This window comes from Hylobates moloch, unplaced genomic scaffold, assembly GCF_009828535.3.
Source record: "Hylobates moloch isolate HMO894 unplaced genomic scaffold, HMol_V3 SCAFFOLD_3, whole genome shotgun sequence".
Lineage (NCBI taxonomy): Eukaryota > Metazoa > Chordata > Mammalia > Primates > Hylobatidae > Hylobates > Hylobates moloch.
The window spans coordinates 84856311-84871496 of NW_026652278.1; the positions used below are offsets into that span (position 1 = coordinate 84856311).

Below are 15186 nucleotides of genomic sequence, written 5' to 3' on the forward strand. Positions count from 1 at the left end.
CTGATAGGTTTTTTAATAGGTTACCTGATACTCTGTCTCACAGCTCTTAAAATTCTCTCCTTCACATTGACTTTTTTCAGACAAACAAGTGCTGAGGGAATTTGCCACTTCCAAACTAGCACTACAAGAAATGCTAAAGGGAGTTCTAAATTTTAAAACGAAAGCTTGCTATACACCAAAATAGAACCTCCTTGAAGCATAAAACTAACAGGGCCTATAAAACAATAACACAATGAGAAAAACAAAGTGTCTAAGTAACAACTAACAGAATTGAACAGTACCACACATCTTAACATTAACATTGAATGTAAATGGCCTAAATGCTCCAAGTAAAAAAATATAGAATGACAGAATGGATAAAAATCCACCAACCACATATCTGCCATCTTCAAGAGAGTCACCTAACACATAAGGACTCATGAAACTTAAGGTAAAAAGGTGGATAATGATATTCCACAAAAATGAAAACCAAAAGCAAGCAGGAGTAGCTGTTCTTATATCAAACAAAACAAACCTTAAAGCTACAAAGCTTTGTTGCTTTAAGGTCTGTATCCTTTTTTATATTAAAAAAAAGACAAAGAAGGATACTATATAATGATAAAAGGATTAATCCAACAGGAAAGTCAGTATCCTTTTTTGTTTTAAAAAAAGACAAAGAAGAATACTATATACTGATAAAAGGATTGGTCCAACAAGAAGATATTACAATCCCAAATTTATAGACATCTAACACTGGAGCTTCCAGATTTGTAAAACAATTCTTACTACACCTAAGAACTGAGAAAAACAGCAACACAGTAATAATGAGGAACTTCAATACTTTACTGACAGCACTACACAAATCATCAAGACATAAAGTAAAGAAGAAGGAATAAACTTAAATTATGCTCTAGTACAAATACACCTAACAGACATTCACGGAACATTCTTCCCCCAAACTGCAGAATATGCATTCTTCTCTTCAGCACATGGAAAATTCTTTAAGATATACCATACAATAGGGCACAGAAAAACAAGTGTCAATAAATTTAGAAAAATCAAAATCATATCAAGAATTTTCTCAAATCACAGTGAAATGAAACTGGAAATTAACTTCAAAAGGAACCCTCAAAACTATAAAAATAAATGGAAATTAAGCAATCTTCTCTTGATTAATGTCTGAGTTAAAAATTGAATCAAGATGGAAATATAACAATTCTTTAAAATGAACAGTAGTAGTGACACAACTTATCCAAACATCTGGGATACAGCAAAAATGGTGCCAAGAGAAAAGTTTATAGCATTAAATGCCTACATCAAAAAGTCTGAAAGAGCACAAATAGACAACTAAGGTCACACTTCAAGAAACTAGAGAAACAGGAACAATTAAACCCAAACAAAGCAGAAAGCAAGAAATAACAAAGATCAGAGCAGGACTGAATGACATTGAAACAAAAAATAGAAAAGATAAATGAAACAAAAAGCTGTTTTTTTGAAAAGATAAACAAAATTGATAGACTTAGTAAGATTAGTCAAGAAAAAAGAGAAAATCTAAATAAGCTCAGTTAGAAATAAAACTGGACATATTACAACCAATATCACAAAAATTATAAAAATTATTTAAGGCTACTATGAGCACCTTTACATGTACAGACTAGGAAATCTAGAGAAAACTGATAGATCCTTTAAAATATACAACCCTCTTACATCAGTAAGAAATAGAAACCATGAACAGCCCAATAACAAGCAGCGAAATGGAATTGGTTATAAAAAGAAAGTTGCCAACAACAAAAAAGGCTAAAACCAGAAGGATTCACAGCTGAATTCAGTTAGACATTCAAAGAAGAATTTGGTACTATTTCTACTAAAACTATTCCAAAAAATAGAGAAAGAGGAAATCTTCCCTATTCTATACAGCCAGTATCATCCGAATAGCAAAACCAGCAAAGGCTACAACAAAAACAGACATCTACAGACCAGTGTCCCTGATGAACATATATGCAAAAATTCTCAACAGTATACAGCTAACTGAATTCAACAGCACATCAAAAAGATGATACATCATGACAAAGTAGGTTTTACCCTAGGGATGCAGGGATGGTTTAACATATGCAAGTCAATAAATGTGATACGTCTTATGAACAGAATTTTTTTAAAAGTATGATTATCTCAAAAATGCAGAAAAAGCATTTGATAAAATCCAGAATTATGATAAATTTCCTCAACAAAATAGGCATAGAAGGCACTTACCTCAAACAAATAAAAGCCATTTATGACAAACCCACTGCCAACATCATACTAAATAAGAAAATTTGAAAGCATTCCCCCTGAGAACTGAAACAAGACAAGGATGCCGACTTTTATCACTTATATTCAGCATAGTAGTGGAAGTCCTGGCCAGAGCAACCAAACAAGAGAAATACATAAAGGGCATCCAACCCAGAAAAGAGGAAGTCAAACTTTTTCTGTTCACTGGTAGTATGATTGCATACCTAAAAAACTCAAAAGGCTCATCTAAAAAGCTTCCAGATTTTATAAACAAATTTAGTAAAGTCTTAGGATACAAAATCAATGTACACAAATTAGTATCACTGCTATACACCAAAAACAATGAAGCTGAGAATCAAATTAAGAACTGAATCTGTCTTACAATAGCTGCAAAAATAAATAAATACTTAGAAATATATTTAACAAAAAAATGAAAGAGCTCTACAAGAAAAAATTATAAAACACTGCCGAAAGAAATCATGGATGACACAAACAAATGGAAACATATTTCATGCTCATAGATTGTGACATGGCTAAGTTTTTGTCCTTACACTAACCTCATTTTTAATTATAATTCCCATAATCCCCATTTATCAAGAAAGAGACCAGATGGAGGTAATTGGATCATGGGGGTGATTTCTCCCATGCTGTTTTTGTGATAGTAAATTCTCATGAATCTGATGGTTTTATAAGAGTTTGATAGTTCCTCCTGTGTTAATTCTCCCTCCTGCTGCCAAGTGAAGAAGGTGCCCTGCTTGCTTCCCCTTTACCTTCCACCGTAATTGTAAGTTTCCTGAATCCTCCCAAGCCCTGTGGAACTGTGAGTCAACTAAACCTCTTTCCAATATATTTTATTGTCTATATATAAAATACAATATGTTATATAACAAATAAAGAATATATATTTATATAGTATATAGTATATATAATTATATAGTATATACAATATATATTATATATAGCATACACTATTATATATTAATATATACTATATAAATATATATTATATATACTATATAATATATATTATATATACTATATAATTAAATATATATAATTATTAATATATAAATATAATATAAATATATAATGTATAAATATATATATAAATGAATATATATATAAATGTATATATATATATATTTCCAGTCTTGGGCACTTCTTTACAGCAGTATGAAAATAGACTAATACAGATATAAAAAAAAATTGTGAAAATGACCATACTGCTCAATCTGTAGATTCAATGTAATTTTTATCAAAATACCATCATTATTCTTCACAGAGCTGGAAAAAAAAACTATTCTAAATTTCATTTGGAACCCATAAAGAGCCTTCAGAGCCAAAGCCATACTAAGCAAAAACAAAAAATCTGGAGTCATCACATTACCTGACTTCAAATTATAGTGCAAGGCTGTAGTTACCAAAGCAGCATGGTACTGTATAAAAATAGACATGCAGACCAACAGAACAGAATAGACAGCTCCTGAAATAAAGCCAAATACAGACAACTGATCTTTGACAAAGCATACAAGAACATAAAAGGACACCGTATTCATCAAACGGTGCTGGATAACGGTCAAGCCACATATAGAAGAATGAAACTAAATCTTCAGTTCTCACCTTATACAAAAATCAACTTCTGATGGATCAAAGTCTGAAATCTGAGACCAGAAACCCTATAAATTCTAGAAGATAACATCAGAAAACCTCTTCCAGACATTGGCTCAGAAAAAGAATTTGTGGCTTAAATCTCATAAGCAAATAAAACAAAAATAAATCAATAAATGGGACCTAATCAAACTAAAAAGCTTATGCACAGCAAATAATAATAATAATCAGCAGAGTAAACAGACAACCCACAGAGACAAAATATTTGCATGCCAACTATGCATATCAGAAAGGATTAATACCCAATAACTACAAGCAACTCAGGCACATTGGTCAGAAAAAAAAAATAATCCCATCAAATGTAGGCAAAGGACATGAATAGACAATTTTTTAAAGAAGGTATACTAACAGCCAACAAACATGAAAAAATGCTGAACATCACTAATTATCACAGAAATGCAAATTAGAACCACAGTGAAATACCACCTTACTCCTGCATGAATGGCTATAATTAAAAAGTAAAAAAAAAAAAAAAAGATATTGGCATGGATGTGATAAAAATGGAATACTTTTACACTACTGGTGAGAATGTAAGTTAGTACAACCACTGTGGAAAGCAGTATGGGTATTCCTTAAAGAACTAAAAGTACAACTACCATTCAATTTAGCAATCATGCCTCTGGGTATCTACCACCCCACCCCCCCCCAAAAATAAGTCATTATATGAAAAAGGCATATGAACATGTATGTTTATAGCAGCACAATTCACAATTACAAAGATATAGAATTAACCTAAGTGCCCATCATCCATGGAACCGATAAAGAAAATGTGATATATATGCACCACGAAATATGACTCCCTCATAAAAAAGGAGCAAAATAATGTCCTTTGCAGCAACTTAAATGGAGTTAGAGGAAATTATTCTAAGTGAAGAAATTCAGGAATAAAAAAACAAATATTGTATATTTTCACTTATAAGGGGAAGCTCAGCTATGAGAATGCAAATGCGTAAGAATAACATAAGGGACTTATATTCTAGTATCTAGAATCTACGAGGAACTCAAATCAGCAAGAAAAAGTGAATAATTCTATGGGAAAGTATGCAAAGTTCATGAATAGACAATTATCAAAAGAAGATACACAGTCAAAAACATATGAACAATGCTAAACATCACTAATTTTAACTCCAGTGAAGGCTGGGAGGGGGTGATGAATAAAAAACATATTGGGTACAGTGTATACTGCTCAGGTGATGAGTGCACAAAAATCTAATAAATCACCACTAAAAAACTTATCCATGGCCCAAAAACCACCTGTACCTCAAAAATCAATGAAATAAAAATTAAAATATTTAAATAAATAAATATAAAAGGAATGAAAATATACCAATATATCAACAATATTTGTGGATGATTTTCCATGTATTTCAAATGTTTAATAATGAGTATTTGTTATTTTATAGATCATATCCAAAGAAGCAATACATAATGAGTAAAAATTTTCGTCTTCATGTAGATATAGAGCTACATAAAAAATAGTTAATGCTAGCCTAAGGAGATTTAGAAACACCTGTATTCTACTGAGATGACTGAGTCTCAAGAAACTTCAGTTTTCTTTTGCTCTTTCTTAGTAATGAATGCATTCATCATATGGAAATGTATTCCACAGTCTAGAAAGAAAAAGCCAATGACAAAGAAGGTTGGAATCTTGTGTTTATTCACTAGTTGCCACAGGGAATGGGGCATTAAAGCAAATTAACAATATGAAAATGTTTGTTATGGGATATTTTAGTCTATTTATTTTAAAGTTGCTTAGATTTAAACTTTGTATTTTTTCTTTTTCTTTTATTGACACATAATGTTTTACATATGTATGGAATACATGTGAGTTTTTGTTACATGCATAGAATGCGTAATGATCAAGTCAAGGTATATAGGGTATCATTTTGAATATATATCATTTCTATGTGATGAGAACATTTCAATACTTTTAGCTACTTTGTAATATAAAATATATTGTTAACACAAGTCACACTAGCCTTCCACTGGACATTAAAACTTACTTTTTCTATGTGTGTATTTTTCCCATTTTCCAGCCTCTCTTTATTTTCCTCTCCCACCCTTCCACGCTTCCTAGCTTCTGGTATCTATCAGTCTATTGTCTATTTCCACGAGATCAAGTTTTTAGCTCTCATGTATGAGTGGAGGACATGTGGTATTTGAATTCCTGTGCCTGGCTTATTTCTCTCAATGTAGTCACCTCCAGTTGCAAATGACTTAATTTTATTCTTTGTTACAGCTGAATAGTATTCCATTGTGTGTATGAGTGTGTACTACATTTTCTGTATCCATTGGCTCATTGAAGAAACACTGGTTGATTTTGTGTCTTTGCTATTGTGAATAATGCTGTGATACACGTGTGAGTGTGTGTATCCTTTTGATATACTGATTTAGTTTCCTTTGAGTAAATACCCAATAGTGGGTTCCTGAATCATCTGGAAGTCCTATTTTTACTTTTTGGAGAAATATCTATACTGTTTTCTATACTGGTTGTACTAATTTACATTCCCACCAAGAGCATATAAACATTAACTTTTATCACATTCTCAACAGTGTCTATTATTTTTTGTCTTTTTAATCATAGCCATTCTAACTGAGGTAAGATGATGCCTCATTGTGCTTTTGATTTGCATTTCCCAGAGGATGTTAAGCATTTTTTCATGGACCTGTTTTTCATTACTGTGTCGTCATTTGAGAAACACCCATTCATGTCCTTTGACCACTTTTTAATGAGTTTTTTTTTATTCTTGAGTTGCCTGAGTTTCTTATATATTCTAAATATTTGTCAGTTGAATACTTTTCAATATGTTCTATGCAACAGTTTGTCTCTCTGGCGTTTTGATTATTTCTTTTGCTGTGCAGAAGCTTTTTCGTTTATTATAGTTTCATTTTGTCTTTTGCATTTAGTTGGCTCTGTTTTTGAGGCCTTAACCAAAAAATATTTGCCTAGACCAATGTTCTGATTTTTTAAATGTTTTCTTCTTGTAGTTTTATAATTTTAGATCTTATGTTTAAGTCATTAATCCATCTTGGGTTGGTTTTTGTGTATGGTAAGAGATACAGTTTCAATCTTTTGCATATGGATATTCAATTTTCCTAGCACCATTTATTGAAGAGGGTATTCTTTCCCCAGTGTACATTCTAGCTGCCTTTGTTGAAAATCAATAGGCTATACAAACATAAGTGTATTGCTGGTTTCTCTATTTTGTTCCATTGATTTTGCTCAGGATTAATTTGGCTATTGTAGTTCCTTTTAGGTTTCATACAAATGATAGACTTCTGTTTTTTTTATTTCTATAAAAATGATGTTATTTTGATAGCAATTGCATTGACTCTAGATTTCTTTGGACAATGTAGTCATTTTAATGATAATAATTCTTTCTATCCATGAGCATGAGATTTCTTTTTTTTTTTTTTTTTTTGAGATGGAGTCTTGCTGTCGTCCAGGCTGGAGTGCAGTGGCGAGATCTGGGCTCACTGCAGGCTCTGCCCCCTGGGGTTCCCGCCAGCAGGAGATTGCTTTAAATCTGTTTGTGTCCTCTTCAATTTCTTTCATCAGTGTTCTGTAGTTATCTTTGTAAACATTTTTCATGTCTTGGTTAAATTTACTCCTGGGTAATCTATATAGCTATTGTAAACAGGATTATCTTCTTGCTTCATTTTTTGACTATTTTATTATCAATGTATTGAAACACTACTCATTTTTGTATGTTGATTTCATATTGTCCGAATTTACTAAATTTATTTAGGAGTTCTTTTCTTTTTTTCTTTTCTTTTCTTACTTTTTTTTTTTTTTTTTTAGATGGAGTCTTGCTCTTTTGCCCAGGCTGGAGTGCAATGGCATGATCTCAGCTCACTGCGATCTCTGCCCTCTGGGTTCAAGTGATTCTCCTGCCTCAGCCTCCAGACTAGCTGGGACTACAGACATGTGCCACCATGGGCTAATTTTTTCACTTTTAGTAGACACAGGGTCTCATCACGTTGGCCAGGCTATTCTCGAACTCCTGGCCTCAGGAGATCCACCCGCCTTGGCCTCCCAAAGTGCTGGGAATACAGGCATGAGCCACAGTGCCTGGCCTTGTTTGTGAGTTCTTAATAGTCTTTTGTTAGAGTCTTTTTTTAGGTCTTTCTATATACAAAATTATGTCATCTGCAAAGTAGACAATTTGACTTCTTTTTGCAAGTCAATTTGGATGTCTCTTATTTTTTTCTCTGGTCAGATTACTGATTAAGACTTTCATGTTCAATAAGATTTGTGAAAGGGAACATTCTTTTTTTGTTTTGTGTCTTAGAGAAAAAGCTTTCAGCTTTTGTCTGTTCAGTATATTGTTAGCTTTGGGTTTGTCACATATGACCTTTATAATTTTGCAGAATGATCTTTCTATGTCTAGTTTGTTGAGAGTTTTTAATATGAACAGAAGTTAAATTGTATCAATTACTTTTCCTACATCTATTAACCTAGTTATATGGGTTTTGTCCTTCATTCTACTGAGGCAATGTATTCAGTGTATTGATATGTGTATGCGACCATCCTTGCATTTTAGTATAAATTTCACTTGATGATGGTGCATTACCTTTTGACATGCTGTTGCATTTGGTTTGCTAGTATTTTATTAAAGATTGTTGCATCTATGTTTATTACAGATATTGGCCTGTAGTTTTGTGTTGTTAGTGGTGGATCCTTGTCTGGTTTGGTATTGTGGCCTCACAAAATAAGTTTGGAAGCATTCCTTTCTCTTATGTGTCTTTGAAATAGTTTGAGGAGGATTGATGTTCATTCTTTTTTTATACATTTGGAATAATTCAGCAGTTAATCAACCTGATCTTGTCTCTTTTTTTTGTTGGGAGACATTTTATTACTGACTCAATCTCATTATTCATTGATCAGTTCAGTTTTTCTACTTCTGATTCAGTCTGGATAGGTTGTGTGTTTATAGAAATTCCATCATTTCCTCTATGTTTTCCTGGTTGTTAGCATTTATAATATTCTCTGATTATCTTTGATATTTCTGTGATATCAATTGTAATGTCTGTTCTTTTCTTTTGCTGATTTGTTTCTTATCTCTTTTCTTGGTTAGTCAAGCTAGCAGTTTATCAATATTGGTTATATTTTTGAATAACATACTTATCACTTCATTGACCTTTGTATTTCTTTCCTTAGTTTCTCTTTAGTTTTTCTCCAATCTTTCTTTCATCCTGCAAATTTTGGATTTGCTGTGTTCTTGCTTTTTCACTTCCTTGAGGTGCATTGTTAGATTGTTTATATGAAATCTTTCTGCTTTCTGGTGTAGATGTTTATTGCTGTAGCCTACCTGTTCTTAATGCTTTTGCTATATAGTATAGATTTTGATATGTCATGTTTTCATTTTTATTTCTTTCAATAGTTCAAAAAAACGTCCATCTTGAAAACCAAACACCACATGTTCTCACTCATAGGGTGTGATAGGTATACAGCTGTTGTTACCATGGTGATGGCCAGTGTCATGCAGAAGATTATACCTCGTTATTCTCTTGCTCAATAGCTACTCTGTAATGGCAGTTTGAGGTGGTATCAACATTCTACAGTAGAAGAATCAAGAATTCTTGCAGGGAATCAGCAAAAACAGAAAAGCAAAAAAGATAGGAAATATAATGGTCATATTGAAATTAAGCCATTAACCATTCCAAAGGATATTGACCTTCGTCTAGAAACAAAGTCAGTTATAGAAGTGGATATTTTAGCATTGCATTACTTGGCAGAATACCAGTGACTGGCGGATTTCACAGTGGCTGCTACAGTTGTGTATCTAGTAACTGAAGTCGACTACAAGTTTATGAAGCCTACACAGGAAGTGATTATCAGCTTAGTCTGGTGCCTGCTTGTTTTGTCTTTTGCAATCAAAGTTCTATTTTCATTAACTACACACTATTTTAAAGTAGAAGATGGTGGTGAAAGATCTGTTTGTGTCACCTTTGGATTTTTTTTCTTTGTCAAAGCAATGGCAGTGTTGATTGTAACAGAAAGTTATCTGGAATTTGGACTTGAAACAGGGTTTACAAATATTTCAGACAGCGCGATGCAGTTTCTTGAAAAGCAGGGTTTAGAATCTCAGAGTCCTGTTTCAAAACTTACTTTCAAATTTCTCCTGGCTATTTTCTGTTCACTCATTGGGGCTTTTTGAACATTTCCTGGATTACGGCTGGCTCAAATGCATCTGGATGCCCTGAATTTGGCAACAGAAAAAATTACACAAACGTTACTTCATATCAGCTTCTTGGCACATTTATTTATGGTTCTGCTCTGGGTAAAACCAGTCACCAAAGACTACATTATAAACCCAACCTTGGGTGAAGAAAGCATCACTTTAATGACAGAAGCCACATTCGATACTCTGCGACTCTGGTTAATAATCCTGCTGTGTGCTTTGTGGTTGGCCATGATGCATAGTTACCTGCAAGCTTATTTATATTTAGCCCAAAAATGTGTGGATCAGATGATGAAAGAAGCAGGGTGAATAAGTACAGTTGAGCTACAGAAAATGGTGGCTTGAGTCTTTTATTATCTTTGTGTCATTGCACTGCAGTATGTGGTGCCTCTGGTAATGCTATTTCACACAACTCTGCTTTTGAAAACACTAGGTAATCATTCCTGGAATATTTATCCAGAATCTATCTCTACTTTACCAGTGGATAATAGTCTACTCTACAATTCTGTTTACTCTGAATTACCATCAGCTGAAGAGAAGATGAAGGTTACTGTTACACAAATAACAGTGGCACTGAGCAGCTTAAAAATATTTTTACTCTTCTTTTTTGAGGACTTCTGTCATTTCTGACCTGGTGGGTTGCTGCTTGCCTCTTTTCTACAAGACTTTTTGGGCTTTTTTATCACCATTATCTGACTGTGGCATGAATCTCAGTTAACAAAAAAGCATATCAAAATCACACTTTAAATTCAAATATTTGTGCCCTTTAAAGGCTGATGAAAACCAGAAGAAAGCAAATACAATGGAAAAAAAATCAGAATATCTTGTATTAAATGTTCCTCTGTATTCTCAGGGTGAATTAATGTTAAAATTACAAAATAGATTGTTAACTGTTACACTGTGGCATTGGAATTTTAATTGTTTATATTTATTGGTATGAGGGCTATCTACAAGGTTAATATTTCTGATTACCTTGGCTTACAGAAACCTCCAGCAGTCTTTGAAACATCTCACATGATTCTAGTTATTGATTGCTTTTAATGGTATTATGGTACTGCTGGTAGTCATAGTGGCTGCCTATAGAACAATCTTCAAACTGAGCCATGTTTTAGGGGAGAGAAAGGGGCTAAAGTCTCTTCTGTTGGTAATATATTAGTTACTCTTGAAACGATAAAATCCAACAGAAAGGAAGAGATAGCTACTGTATATTACAGTAAAGAAAGCTGCATAGTTATTTTAAATTTAGTGGAGATGAATATGGTTATCTACAACTACTGCTGCTTGAGAATAGCAAGAGTATTGTTTTAAAACATATTCTACCCAACTTGAGAGTTCTTTTAAAATGATTGGCCATATGAACATTTATAATCTTGCCATTAGGCTTAGACCTGCCATATTTTTTTTATTCTATGATCCTAAATAGTTCCTTTTAACAGTCTAAAAATATTTATCAATACTGATCAGACTTTAAAGAAATTACTTTGTAAACTTGGTGACTACCTGTATGTATTGTATATCTATTACATATTAAATATATAATATATTGAGATTATAAAAGATGGAAATATTGATTCCTTATAACATTTTAAGTTGCAGAATGTATGTTAAAAAGTGATTTGAATGAGATGTATTTGTATCTAGAAATTTTACTTCTTTTTGCAATGAGATTAAAATACATTTTGAAAGTTCAAAAAAAAAAGTCCATCTTAACTATTAATTGACCCAATGGTCATTTGGGATTATGTTATTTAATTTTCATGTACTCATATAGTTTCCAAAGATCCTCTTGGTGTAGATTTTTACTTGTATTTTATGGTGGTTTGACTTATTTGCAATATATAGATATTTTAATTTGTTCTCATTTATAGCCTATTGTGTTTTATTTGTTTTATTTATTTATTTATTTTTTGAGACGGAGTCTTGCACTGTTGCCCAGGCTGGAGTGCAGTGGCACAATCTTGGCTCACTGCAAGCTCCGCCTTCCAGGTTCACCCTGTTCTCCTGCCTCAGCCTTCTGAGTAGCTGGGACTACAGGCACCCCCCACCACGCCCCGCTAATTTTTTGTACTTTTAGTAGAGATGGGGTTTCACTGTGTTAGCCAGGATTGTCTCGATTTACTGACCTCGTGATCTGCCCGCCTCGGCCTCCCAAAGTGCTCGGATTACAGGCGTGAGCCACCGCGCTGGGGCAGCCTATTGTTTTTTAAATGTTGACATTTGTAGTCTGTTATGGAGAATGTACCAATAGAAAGAATGTTTATTCTGCCCTTGTTGGATAAAATGTTTGTAAATATCTATTGAAATCATTTGGCCTAAATTCCAGTTTAAATCCAGTGTTTGTTTTTTGATTTACTGTTTTAATAATCTTTTTCATGCTGAGGTGGGGGTATTGAAGTCTCCCACAGTTATTGTATTGCAGTCTATTCCTCTTTTTAGATGTGGTAATATTTGCTTTATGAATCTAGGTATTCCAGTGTTTGCTGAATATATATATTCAGAATTGTTATATTCTGTTGCTGGATTGATAACTTTATTATTATTTAATTAGTTTATTTTCTTTTTCTAACTTCTGGTTTGTGTGATGTAAGTATAGCTACTTCTGCTTACTTTTGGTTTCTTGTTGCATGAAATATCTTTTTTTCATGCTTTTACTTTCTCATCTATATTTGTCTTAATAGGTGAGGTGCATTTCTTGTAGGCAGCATATAGTCAGGCCATGTTTTCTAAATTCATTCACACAGTCTATTATTGTAAGTGAATAATATAATGCATTTACATTCAAGGTTGTCTTTGATATCTAACGTAGTGTTTCTGTTATATTCTTAACTGTTTTATATATTCTTTGTTCCTTACTATTTCTCTGACTTTGTCATTGTTCTTTGTTAGTTTTTTTGTAGTGGTACCATGAGTCCTTGCTATTCCTTATTTGTGTATTTGCTTTACCAATGGGTTTTTTACTTTTATTTGTTTTCATGAAGGTTATCCTTTTGCTTCCAATTTTAAAATTCATTTTATAAATAATTTTCATCTTAATTTCTTTGTTGACTTCACGGTCATTCATGTTATTTAAATTTCATTTATTTGTATAGTTTCCAGAGTTTCTCTTGGTATTGATTTCTAGTTTTACTCCACTGTGGTCTCAGAAGATACTTAATCTGATTTCAGTATTTTAAAATTTGTTGAGACTTATTTGTGGCCTAAAATATGGTCTATCTTGGACAATAATCCATGTGCTGATGAGAAGAATGTATATTCTGCAGTTGTTCAGTAGAATGTTCTGTAAATGTCTGTTAAGTCATTTGGTCTAAAGTCCAATTTTAGTCCATGTTTGTTTATTTATTTTCTGTCTAGATAATTTGTCTAATGCTCTGAATGGTGTGTTGAATTTCCCAAGTATTATTGTATTGCTCCCTGTCTCTCTGTTTATGACTAAATATTGGTTTTATAAATGTGGGTGATCCAGCATTTTGTAAATATATATTTGTAATAGGTATAGGTTCTTAATGAATTGACCCCTTTATTATTATATAATAACCCTTTTGCATTTCCTTAACTGTTTTGACTTAAGGTCTGATTTATCTGATATAAGCGTAGCTTCTTTTTGCTTTCAGTTTTCATTTGCATGGAATATCTTTGTCCACTCCTTTACAGGTAACATGAGTTTCTTGTAAGCAGCATATAGCTCAAAAATGTTTCTAAATGTATTCAGCCAGTCTATATATTTTTAAATGAATATTTAATCCATTTACAATCAAGGATTGTAATTGATATCTAAGGTTTTGTTCTTGTCATGTTATTATTTTCTAGTTAATTTATAAATTCTTTGAATTTTTCCTTTTCTTTGACTGTTGTTGTTTGGTGGAGTTTCTGTAGTAGAGTCCTGTGATTCATTTCTCTTCCTCCTTCGTGTGATTGCTTTACCAGTGAGTTTTACACTTTCATGTGTTTTCCTGGTTGTAAATGTTGTCTTTTTACTTCCATGTTTAGGAATCAGTTGAGCATTTCTTGTAGGGCCAGTCTAGTGGTGACAAATTTCTTCAGGATTTGCTTGCCTGGAAAAGATTCATTTATACTTTATGAAGTTTAGCCTTGCTGAATATAGAATTCTTAGCTGACATTTTTTCTTTCAGCATTTTGAAAACGCCATCCCACTGTTTTCTGGCCTTCATGATTTCTGCTGAGAAACCCACTGTTAGTCTGATGGGGTCTCCTTCATAGGTGAGTAGATGCACTTCTCTTTCTGATTTTAGAATCTTTGCATTTACATTGATTTGAGACAGTCAGATTTTAATGTGCTGTGGTGAATTCCTTTTTCACTGCATTTGTTAGGGATCACTGAGCCTTCCATATCTGAATGTCTAAATCTCTTGCTGAATGTGGAAAGATTTTATCTATTATTTCATTAAATAGGTTCTCTAGGCCTTTTGAATTCTCATAACCCTTGAGTATACAATTCATAATTTGGTTTATCCTACGTAGTCCCAAATGACTCAAAGAGTTTCACTTATTTTAAAAATTCATTTTGCAAAATTTTGTCTTAATTATTTTAAAAGACCTATCTTCAAGTCATAGAGTTTTTTCTTTTCCTTGGTATAGCCTATTTTTTAATATTTTAAATGTGTTTTGTATTTCCTCCAATTTTTTTTTCCTTCAGAATTTCTGGGTTTTCTTTTTTTTTTTTCTTTTTTAAGATACCTATTTCCTTTCTCATTTGTACCTTGAATTGATTTTCTGACTTTCTTTTATTGGTTTTCAGATTTCCCTTGCATCTCACTGAGCTTCTTTAAACTTAATGTTTTGTATTTTTTAGGGGGTGATGAATATATTTATTATCATGATAGTGGTGATGGTTTCATGGGTATACATGTGTCAAAACTTAACCAAATTTTACACTATAAAGAGGTGCAATTTATTGTATGGCAATTATACATCAATCAAAATGTTAAAATAGAGCCACAAACCCCTTTCTATTTCTCTCAATGCGAGATGGATTATAATTCTCTTCCTCCTGAGTGTGGGTTGGCCTTAGTGTATCATTTGACCATTAGAATATAGCAGATACTGGGACTTCTGAATGTAGGGCATA

The 15186-nt window shown here is 32.6% G+C and overlaps 1 protein-coding gene and 1 pseudogene across 1 annotated transcript in view; both read left to right on the forward strand.

Annotated features, from left to right (window-relative positions):
• Positions 1 to 15186, forward strand: part of LOC116480858 (RUN and FYVE domain-containing protein 2-like) — a 120013-nt gene that overhangs the window by 49791 nt on the left and 55036 nt on the right. The window contains 1 exon segment of the mRNA XM_058437021.1: positions 14231 to 14318. Coding sequence (XP_058293004.1) covers positions 14231 to 14281 — 51 coding nt within the window. The 3' untranslated portion in view covers positions 14282 to 14318.
• LOC131383094 (transmembrane protein 161B-like) lies at positions 3407 to 11524 on the forward strand (annotated as a pseudogene).